Source organism: Talpa occidentalis, unplaced genomic scaffold, assembly GCF_014898055.3.
Source record: "Talpa occidentalis isolate TD23 unplaced genomic scaffold, MPIMG_talOcc4v2.1 talOcc4.9, whole genome shotgun sequence".
NCBI classification, from domain to species: Eukaryota; Metazoa; Chordata; class Mammalia; order Eulipotyphla; family Talpidae; genus Talpa; species Talpa occidentalis.
In genome coordinates, this window is record NW_023605305.1 from 49,953,946 (window position 1) to 49,965,925 (window position 11,980).

At 33.4% G+C, this 11,980-nt stretch overlaps 1 protein-coding gene across 8 annotated transcripts in view; it reads left to right on the forward strand.

The window, feature by feature from the left end:
* SLC44A5 (solute carrier family 44 member 5) overlaps positions 1-10,481 on the forward strand; it is a 318,856-nt gene extending 308,375 nt beyond the window's left edge. For 7 of the 8 annotated variants that reach the window (XM_037499626.2, XM_054690901.1, XM_054690897.1 and 4 more), the window contains 5 exons: positions 152-225; positions 832-902; positions 1,022-1,110; positions 2,403-2,487; positions 5,695-8,881. In XM_037499626.2, coding sequence (XP_037355523.2) covers positions 152-225; positions 832-902; positions 1,022-1,110; positions 2,403-2,487; positions 5,695-5,807 — 432 coding nt within the window. In that variant the 3' untranslated portion in view covers positions 5,808-8,881. The other variant, XM_054690895.1, reaches the window with a different exon arrangement.
* The last annotated feature ends 1,499 nt before the right edge of the window (positions 10,482-11,980 follow it).

Consider the following 11,980-nt stretch of genomic DNA (forward strand, 5'->3'; position numbering starts at 1 on the left):
TGGCCGGGGAGCAGCCGGGAATCGAACTGGCACTACAGAGGCTGCGGGCAGCTTCGCAACCCAGCGCTCAACCGCTGCACCCCGGGGAGGCCCTGTCTGTTGGTCTTATTAGGATATGTTACTTACTCCAGAATATCGCTGTCTTCCTCAGATTGCAATATATGGCAAAAACTTCTGCATTTCTGCGAGAGATGCTTTCAATCTGCTGATGAGAAATATTTTAAAGTAAGTAATTAGATCAAACATTACAATAGCCAACTTGGTGAACATTGAGCATCATATCCTATATTATTATTTAAAACATTGGTGCTCTTATTAGACATGAATATTATCTTTCAATTTGATAGATTCAAATCTTCTCTCTATACCATTATTCTAGATTTCTACCATCTATCTATGTCTTCATACTCACTGGCATTTTTTCATTTTTGTTATCCCCTCTACTCAAGAAGTTGCCCATATGAACATTGTGTACATGCCTCTGGCCAATTCCCCTTTCCCAAGTTGAGAGAGCCTAAGTAAACAAAATCAGAGAAAAAATTCAGCATCCTTAGAATTAAGGGTGTCGATTAGGCCTCAAAGTATAGAAAGAAGCTGATACTACCAATAACACTCCACAGTACTACAATGCCATCTTCTGTTGGCTTCATTAAAAATAAGTCAGAGCTTCATCACTGAATTCTGCCTTAATTTCTTACATTTAACAAATACCAAATAAAATTCCAGCCAAGGACCTGTCAAAATGAACTCATGAATTACTAGCTGTCATAAATTTCAAATTACAAAGGTAATTTAAACACAAAGTTATACTTTCTTTTTTCTGATTCTCAGAGTTGCAGTTGTAGATAAGCTTACAGACTTTGTACTACTCCTGGGGAAAATTCTAGTTGCTGGGTGTATAGGTAAGTACTAATGATAAAAATCATACAATGTTTAAAAACTGCTTAGAAAAACTTCCTTACTATAAAAAGCTATATTCCTTTGTAAATGCATAAATACCTGTTCTGCCTTGTCAATGTAGGTATCCTGGCCTTCTTCCTCTTCACACAAAGAATCCCAATGATTGTAGAAGGACCAACAACTTTAAATTACTACTGGGTACCTTTGTTGGTAAGAGCTGGTATCTTAGTTTGGGCTGCTATAAAAAACCAACCAACCATAGATTGGGTAGTTCAAACAACAGGAAATTTTTCCACACAATTCTGAAAGCTGAGTCCAAGATCAAGGTGCCCACAGATTCAGTTCCTGGTGAGGGCTCTCTTCCTGGTATTGAGGAATAGATTCTTGCTTTATCACATCATCTCTCCTGTCACCTCTTATCCCCTTTAGATGATGAGAGGTCTTCACTCTCATCGTTTAATTACCTTCCAAAGGTCCCACTTCCAAATACCATCAGATTGAGGATTAATATTTCAGCATATGGATTTTGAAAGGAACACAATTCATTCCACAGCAACTGGGTAATATTGACTCTGACTTACCAGAGATAACAAAAGGGGAAAACAAGAAGGAATAAAATAATGAGAACTAACATTATTTGTCTCACTTGATGCCAAATCTCATTGTGCTTTATAACTTGGCTTTCCTAGAAACAATCTGTGAGCTAGAGGATTACATGCAGGTTTATTTGGACATCTTCTGACATACATTTGTAAAGAAGTGAGGAGGGAAGACTTAGGGGGTGGGGAAAGCTGCCCCTCAGTGCAGTTATAGCTGAAGCCTCAGCAAATTACTGGAAGTTTTGACAAAGGAACTAGGCCTTTGCATGCTGCATTAGGCAGCTGTTGGCCAGGGGTTACTCCCAGATGGGGGTGGGTGTAACCTTGAGTGAGGCAGTTCCCTATCAGGAGGGAGCAGCTGAGTCATCAGCAGACTACTTTTCCAATAACTGGGCGATGATGTGGCAGCTGGAGAAGATCTGGGTGGAACTCTGCGGTGTCTGTTGCAATATATTAACTCACTCAATCCATATGCTATAAATACCATTCTTATGCAATTTTCCTCTCCCTCACCCACAATTTATATAGGAGGTACAGAGAGGCTAAGTAACTTGTTGAGTGAGTGCCTGGACTGTGAATCAAATCTAGGCAGCTTATTTATGCTCTCAACTACTACGCTGTACTTCCTCAGTATACAGGATCCTAATCTGGGATGTTTTGGGGTAGGTGTTGGGAGTAGTGGTAAAAAAAAATTGGTATTGGGCAATCCAGTAGTACATTTTAAATGAAAGTATAAAATACTCAAAAAGATTAACAGTGAATTCTGTTTTGGTTTCTATACTGAAATCTGTTCCAGCATAGAGTACTTCAGAGCTTTCTCATCATGACATGCATTTAAAGTTGCCTTATTGTTCTTCTAGACAAATTAGTAACATTTTCATTCTTTTCTTTACTCGTTTACAGACAGTCATTTTGGGATCTTACCTAATTGCACATGGGTTCTTCAGCGTCTATGCAATGTGTATTGAAACAATTTTCCTCTGCTTCTGTAAGTTTTCAGTATATGTATATTTCTTCCTTCTATGGAAAGATGAGAAGGTTAAGACCCATGTTCTTAAACTGGTTTGTGAACTTTCTATGATGTGGCTACAACCACAACACAGTATTTATCTGGAGAGACTCTTTACTTAGTAGGTGCTCCTTAAACCTTCACATCTGAGAGAATACTTTGACAAAGTACAGGAGAGTCAGCTGCTAAAATGAACCAAAGACTTCATGGTATGGTGTTAGCATAAAATTATTTTTACTTCGAATATTTTCAAGTTATAATTTTATTGGCCTCTGTTGTGCTTTGTTGAACAAAGGCATAACTGGGCTTTGAGGCTAGGTTTTAGGAACTCTAAAACTTGGGGAGAGTCTTTAGAGATTCCGGTAAAACCAACTTGACAGTGGTTTCAAAGCTGCATCAGACCAATTCACACTAGGTAGCAGTGACAAAAGGATCACATTCATAGAGGATCAGGATCATGCCCAGGAATTGGCTGGATTTATTCTGATACATAGAGTTAAATAGGTCCTTAGAACTTCCACCCCTGATACGCCCATTGGGCCGATATGTGACTTGTGCAGCTCATATGCAAAGAATGGGTATTTTCTACTAATACTTCATCATAAAAGCCCTGGGGAACCTGATGCCTATCAGGAACTGAAACTGACCCTCACTTTCATCCTAGGGTTAGTAGATAAAATAACAGAACTTTTATCCCGAGAGTTATATCCTCTGAGAGATTATTTCTCTGGCAAAGAAAACATTAGAGGGAATTACTGAATGATTCACTTGTATAAAACTGTCTATTTTTTAGCCTAATGCACAGCACCAACCTCTGCTGGGGTCACAAGAGAAAATAACTCTATGAAGACATAGTTAAAAAAAACAAACTAGAAAATGGTTTGGCTTTTTCTTGTTTTTCTTTCTAAATATCTGAAAGTCAATTTTCAATAGCTAGACAAAGAAACCCGATCTTTGTGTACTAGTTAACTGAGTCTCTGCAAATCCAACTGGAATGTTTAATCTTTTCCAAGGGCCTCAGTGGTTTATTGGGAATATTTACCTACAAAATACCACAGGAGCAAACCCCAACTCATATATGAGAAGGCAGGAGCATGGGCATAGGTAGCACCTAACATAGTAGAGACAGAGTACTCGGATGTTCAAAGGTCTTCTCTTTTCATCTCAAATATTAATCATGGGCGCAATCCCAGTGGAACTACCCCATCTTGTAACTGAAAATACCTCCAAAAATATCTAAAATGCATGAGTTGCAAGTCTTTGAAGCTTTGACAAGTCTTGTGGATTTTAAAATTGACAATGCATTTTATATTTGAGCAGTAAAAACATATTCCACACATCTATATTAATCAGCTGCCAACTTATTGAAAATTAGGTGTAATTTCAGCTTTACTTAACACATTGTGTGTTGAACATGAATAGTTTCTTTTTTGGAGTCTCTTTTCTTTGATTATAAAGAACAAGGGAAACCATATTGTATTTCTCTTCCATCTCCAGCTGTTACTACAGTCAATATCTTACTTTGAAAAACATCCTTTTTAAGTGATACGTGAGGCCAAATTCTGATTGTGTGGGAACTGTGTCTTTTTTTTTTTTTTTTCATTGATCGTTTTATATCTATTATCTTGGTTGCACTGGAAAACTGGTGTTTTTAAATTGTAAACCATTTGCAAATATTTTGTTTATAAAAAACATAACAATCTTTTAACATTACAAGGTACTAAGGATGCTGCTGTAGGATAGGGAAAAAATAGCAATTGTAAATGATTATTAGTGTGATCCATTCCAGACTTCCTATCAATATCTTAAGGCAATAATGACATAGATATATGATATATTATATAATACAGAATTATGACCAGGGAAGAAAGAACAAAATTGTTCTGTGTCTATCTTGTTCTTTCTTTAGCTTTCATTTTGTTTGTAAGGAAGGTCACTGTGAGGTCAAATGAAAAAATCTACTAAATCAATAATCTAAACATTTCATAAAAAAGTATGATGGAAAATGATTTAGCTTTATTCCACCAATCTATGATTTGCCATATGGTGTTACAGATTACTTATCCTTATATCATAATAAATAAAAGTTATAAGTAACATAATCTTTTTAATTTGCTAGTTAAAACACAAAATCGCCTTGAATTTTTCTATTTATTGATAGAGACAATCTGCTGTGAGTTGTATGTATCCATGAAAAACTTAATTCCATGTAAACTTCTTGCTTCTCAGCACCAGTTTTGCCCTCAACTTTCAAAAGGTGTGTGTCAGTTAATACCCCGTCATTTAGTATTAGACTGCATAAAGAGAAAGGTAAATTCACATATTGCAGAAGTCAGAAAACACTGGTATTCATTTTTGAATGTAATCAGAAGACAAGATAAATTTAGGATGGGCTGGCTTAAGGTGTGAAGTAGGACAAGAACTGAACTAGATTTCAAGAAGCTGAGTCTTCACTTCATCCTGATTGCCCCAAAGCTTCCCACCTTAGCAGAATCATGAATCACCATTAAAAGTAACTTTACATACCAAAATTCAATTAATCTGTATCACAGGATATGCTTTTATTATTTTATATATATTATTACTTCATGCAATACATATTTATATATCATATTACATAATACATTTTTATATTTTAGTACAATATATTTTTATTTTAATATATTAATATATTTATTTTAATACTTATATTTGGATTTATTTATAATATTTTAATCCTTTTATATTTTATATTTATTTGTAATATTTATGTTTTGATATATTTATGTAGTATATATTTATATATTATGTTAATATATTTATATATAACATTTTATATAAAATGTATATATCTTATTTTATATACACTTTCATATTTTTTTGTCCCAGGGGATGTGTGATTTTGCCTTTCTGAAATAAACGGTGGCAGAATTTAAAGATAATACTTTTGAAAAGACATGAAAGATTTTATTAACCTTTAAATTATCAAAATAAACCTTTGGGAGTGGGTAGGATTTAGAAAGTTTCAGCACTCCGGCAAGAGGTTGGTGCATCTTACTTTGTCCATCATCATCATAACTGCACTAAAGTTCTTATTATTTGACTTTCTAACACTGATTTCTCTGATTTTTCCCCATTCCAATCTCCAATTTATAAAAATATGTATCATTATTCGGCTGCTGTTTGCTGCTTTGGCTGTACATACAGGTGAAGATCTGGAAAGAAATGATGGATCTACAGAGAAACCCTACTTCATAACCCCCACCCTTCACAGAATTCTGAACAAGAAGCACCTAGTTCCCCAGAAGCAGAAAGAGTAGAAAAGCTCCAAACAGTGCCACTCATTTTTAAGTAGAAGTTTTGTAAATTGGGCCATTTGTAATGTGAAAATGATATTTCTGAGTAATGTGACATTTCTGTGCTTATTCCTCAAAAGCCTGAACTCACACCATCCTGAAGTGTGAGGTGTTGGGTGACAGTAATCTCTGTGAACTGGGATACTTTGTAAGACCGTGTGGTCCCAGCTGAAAAGCAAGGTGTAAATGTCAAACATGTTTTTAAAGTCTATAGCTGAAAGTGTTTTAATAACTTTTATAACTTGGCATGCTGTTCCCCGTTGCAGCACTTTGATAGCCTTTCTTTTTATAAATGTGTATTTGTAAAGGATATTCAGGCAATTTTTGAAAGCACTCTAAATGTATTATCAATTAGCCATAAAATGATTGATTTATAGCTAACCAGCATATGGTACTAAACTTGTAAATATGGTGCTACGGTTATATTTATATTGTTCAAGCTGTGGACAACTCTCTAAACTGTGATTAACTTGTATTAATGGTTCCCTAGGAAGTATATGTCAGTAAGTGATTCAAATCTATAACAAATACTGATATCTAGATGTGAATGTGATGCAGGTTCCATAGAGAGCATTAAGTAAACTCTGAACCTTCATAGCCCATTTTGTTTCAGTGAAATTATATTTAGAGTGAAGTTGAATCTGAGTTCGAGAATGTCATTTCCAGTCATTTGAACCTCTGGTCACCATGCAAATATTTTGAACAAAACCGAAATTGCAACATAACTCATGCCTTTTGTCTCTGCCCTAAACAGGGGCAGATTCCTAGTTTCCTATTCTCACCAGATCGAAAATCAGTATAGATTTATTTCAGAAGAACTGTTACATCTTTTCAAGAGCATACCAATTTTTCTAGATTGAAAAGATTGTGTGGTTTTGTTTGACAAAAGGTTTTAATTTTATTACAACTTTTCGTGAGGAAGGGGAAAAAGACGAGACACTTCAGATTTTGCCCAAAGGAAGTATACTATTAATCCTCCATAGTTACCTCTACAAGGGGTGTGCTGTGGGTTAGGAAATATCTGCCTCAAGGGCTAGGGAGGAAAGTTACTGTCCCTCTCCACTCCTGCTGACCAGGGCAACAAGCTGGTCTCTGGCAGCCATGACTAATTTTGCATGGCAGGGCAGAGCATGAATCAGACATTCAGATACTTTGTCTACCTATCTGGTGTACAGATACATGATAGGGTTAACAATGTTAAAATGTACCCCAGTAGGAACATAAAGCCAACGGTATCCTTTTGTTTTTTATAATAAGCTTGTGTATGAGGATTTTTCTTTATTGATGTAAAATTGGTTTACATCTTGTATTTATTTTAGGGGTTATAGGTTCAAATGTCTACAAATGTATGTCTGTATGAGGATTATTTATGTACTGACAGAAAAGAACAAGTTGATAGTATTTTTATCTGAATAGGATCCATGTATCCAATAAGAGAGTCAGAAATGTATCATTGCATTAAAAATTAATATAATTACTAATGTATTTAATGATCTGGAGTGTGGGAACCTAGATTTTATACTGATTTCATGCCAGTGTAATAGGAAGAAGTTTATGACTAGAGAAGGTTTCCAAAATATTGGTCCTCATAATGGCTACTAATTTGTTCTTGGTTTACTTTCTATAGAGATGATTGTTGCCAAAAGTGTAACTTGGCTTCATATCTCAACAAAGGGCTTCTTCACTGTCATTCTCCTTGAAGTATAATTAATTCAGAGAAAAGTGATAACTTATGTTTCTAGATGGTTATTATTCTTTTGTTTAACAATAAAAAGATCACAACAAAGATCTAGTAAAATAGCTGCCTCTATGTTAATGTTGAAAAATTCTAAGAAATAAGTCTCCTTTAGGAGAAGTCAAAAAGTTTATAATGATGAAATTAGACAATGGAAATTTTTTTTTCTGTATGAGCCACTTCCTGAGAACTTGTTATAATATAGATAGATGCCTGTATGCCACCCCAGTCCCAGAAATTCTAACATATTCTGTTGGGATGTAGGGCAGATGGTGAATTATTGTAATTTTTTTAGTTGATTTTAATATATGTAACAGTTGGAAAATTACTTGAATTACATATAAACAACATGTGAGGATGTAATTCATTTTATATTCTTGGCTGTTCTAGGAGTTAGAAAGTTGAGACAATGAAGGACATTACTTTGGAGACTTCTATCGATCAAAACTTCTTCTTGGTACTAGATGGGTCCTATGTATTAAAAGTTTATTGTATTTGCTGATTATACCAGAAAATTTTCTTGAGTGAAAATGTTCATTGAACGATGTGGAGGCACATTCTAAACTTGACTGTATTTTAAGGATGTAACACTTGGGTACAAAATCACAGGGAAAGGAATGACATTTGGTTCAATAATTATTAATAATTTCTTTAACACTTAAAGAAGGATCTCTAAATATAGACGTTTTAACTATAGTGTGAGCTTATTTCTAGTCATAAAATATTCTCGATTAATTACTTTTGTGTGTAATTAAAATTAATGTAGAGTAAAAATGAGCATTGATTTTGAGAAAAAAAATTAGTACTGATTTTCTTCAAAGCAAACTAGAAACAAAAAAATCAGTACTTTTTCTCAAAATTTGAAGCCTATGGATTTGAAATATACTAAAATTTATAAGCCTTACATTTTCTAAACTTTACTAAGTTGTTGATGGCAAAACAAAAATGATGTTGGACAAGTATGGAAATTTAGGAAGTAAATTGAGAACATAATGCTTTAGGAATTTGAAGGTGGTGAATTTAGAAATCCTAATGAATCTTGTTTTTTTGGTAATCGTTCTTTTCACAAAAGACTAAGAGGCATGCACTATATTGGCAGAATCTGATCTGGTACACCATGAGGTAGTACCTTCTTGACATCAAAACAAGGGCTGATTATTTTCTCATAGTTATGTTTACAATAATATTGATGGCAAACTATGCTGCTTTTTTTTTTTTTTAACTGCTGTAAAGCAAGTACGCAGCAGATGGCGATGTTACTACTTTTACAATCTTGCTTTGCTATTTACTCTGTGCCGTTCTTCCTCCTAGTGGAAGACATAGAAAGAAACGAAGGTACTACTGAAAGACCTTATTATATGAGTCCCAGCCTGCTGAAGATTTTGAACGACCAAAATGCAGCTAAGAAGCCCTAGACCTACAAACCCTGGCGATCCTGCTGCGGTGTGTTACCTTTTCCTCATCTGCTGGTCTGTGCAACACTCGTTTCATAAGTGCTTTGTGTTTGGAACACTGTATTCATGACCTTGTTGGCTTTTATTTGCATGTTTTATACCAAAGCTTAATCTATAATATGTGAAGCCATCAGAAGTCGCAAGGGAATTGTTAATAACATGGAACATTTTTATACTAAGATCTTTTGTTTTGTAATTCATTTTTAAATAGAGTGGCTTGGATGTTTTGAAAATAGTAGTGAATATGTTAATATTCTTTTAAATATTAGATTGAAAAATTATGTGTTATTTAAATTGATAGCTCCTAATATATTTTTTAAAATCACAACTAAAAGTCTTCTGCAGGGAAAATTGGTAAACAAAGTGAAATAGAAAATTTTAGAGTTTCTCCACTCATGTTTGACAGTAAATCAGTGAAAGGACTACCCCGCTCCAGGTTTTGCCCTCTTTAAGTACAGAATGTTTCCTATTAAACAAATTGCCAATCATCCAGCCTTTACTACTTCGTCCTCTCTGACAAAGTGCCTTACTGGCTGTTTAATGTTACCCAGCTTTTTTGGGCAAGTTTACAAACATTGTTTAAAAAAAAAAAAAAACCTGCAATGTTTAGTGATTAAAACAAGTCTTCTTGCATTTGTTTTCCTCTTAGCTCACTGGTTTGAAACCATTTGTCATTTCAGTATGTTTACTATCTTCACTATGGTGGAGTATGTTTGCAGCATAAACAATTTCCCTTGCGCCTAGTGGACATTCATGAATGTGTACTACACGCAAGAAAAAAAAATCTGAAAGGACACTTGTTGGGTTTGTTTTTTTAATTAAAAGTGACAAGTTCAAAACAAGGTTTTCTATCTTTGAAAATACAATAAGGATAAGACCACATTTCTCAGTGCTTTACACAGACTGGAAAGGGAAACTTCAAGAAATTACAAAGGGAAACTTTATCCCTGAAAGGGTGCTCACAGATGTCATGTACTGAGAATCAGCTCCATTTCAAGTGATGGTGTATTATCATTAGAGAGTGTTCAATGTACATTATTTCGTTTTCTAACTTTTGATATGGAATGATCATTTTTATTTATGTTAATTTTTATTGTGCAAAAACAAAGTGACATCATTTCTAATTCAATTTAAAATAATTTGACTACTTCTACTAACTTTAAAGAAAATTAATTCAGCTTGTAACTCAGTGTTATAGAAAGAGTCCATAAAGCATTTACCCTAAGTGAATATCAATCACATATGGTCGTTGGTGAAAGCTTGGAAAATCAACAGTCAGTTACTATCAGCTTATCTATTATCACATTTGCTTAAATGTGATTTTAGATATTGTTTTATGCCAAAAAAATCACATGAGCATGTGACAGTCTGAGCTCTATAATCAGTAGTGCTTCTGCTGTGCAGAAATGTTAGGAACATTGTCTAAATATCTTTGATAACTAAAATGTTCAATATTGAATGAATCTGTTGTTATTCATTGTTTTAAATCAATTTGTTTTTTTCTTCTAATAAAGATTTAGATAAGAAAAAACTGCCTTTTTATTTCTTTAAGTGGTGAATTTAATGTCATCTATATAATGTTGATTTATAATAGTACAAACTGAAACTTAAAAAGTGTTATAATGCAATGTTCAATAAAAAATATTTTTATAAAAGCTAGAAAAAAAGGGAGAAAAGTTTTTGTTTTTAAAGCCACCATGCTATAATAGAATCCCCTCGCTATCAACATCTAGGATTTTTTTTAACATCTAAATACATTTTTTTCCACTTTAGCTGTGCATTGATTACCAAATCAAATAACTGAAACTGATTGTTTATACAAATTAAATAAGTCAAAGTTGAGTGCATAAGAGATGGATTTTTGAAAACCCAAACAATGGTATAAATTAGTTAAATGGTCTTTGTTTTAATTTGAAAATTTTGTTCAATCCCTCAATCGGTTTTCCCAAATGCATAAAAAGCAGATCTCATCATTTTTAAAAGCAGGGATAAATTCAGAGAACCTACAAAAAGTGAATTCTGATTAATAATAGTTTTCTTGGGCAAGACTGAATTTGCCTATCACTTTGACCTACCAAGCAGCTCAGAAAGAATTCCTGCTTCTTGAAATAAAAATATTTTATTGTCAAAGAATTTTTTAAAAAGTAAATTTACCTATCTTGGTTTATCTCAAGTGAAAATTTTACTTGGATTCAGATATTCCTTGGCAAATGCATAACTACTTCAAAATTGAATTATGTTACATCTTTAAAAATTTTAATTTTTGAAAAAATTTGATGAGTTTATTTCAATGAAAACAAAGAAATATTCTTGCATTTTTCAGTGTTCATTTAAAATGTTCTAAATCTAGTAACATATTTGTTAATGTAGCTAATGATTCTTATTTAAAATAAAAAAAATCTATTTTCATTTCCAGAAGAAGTTAAAATTCTGCTTTAGATCTTAACAATAACTCCAACTTTCAGATGATAAATCTCTGGCCATATTTGTTAATAAACTGAAATTGGACTATAATTGACTAGATTTTTCTCTGTGTCTAAAATGCTTTAAAAAATGATAAAACCATTTAGTAAAATAACACTATAAAAGATTCTGTGTGAAGTCACACTATTAAGGTAAAATCATGCAATTAAAGGTTATCTGATATAATGAAGTTATAGTTTAAGCTAATATTGAAAAGCAGCTTCTATGTGACAATTCCTTATTTTTCTTTAAGTATGTAGCTGACCAGCACTCATTCCAATGTATGTTCTTTCACTTTTACAAGTGGTGCCTCAGGAAATTGCTCTTAAATTCTAACCAGGCATAGTAATTATCTCCAGTATTATCTGGTTCTGGACTGGGAACATGCTTTATAAATCAGTCTTTGTTGGCATAAGATATGGGGACAAAATTGAACTAAAAGCATTATTGCAGACCTTGGTCTATGAAATGGTGTCTTGACATTT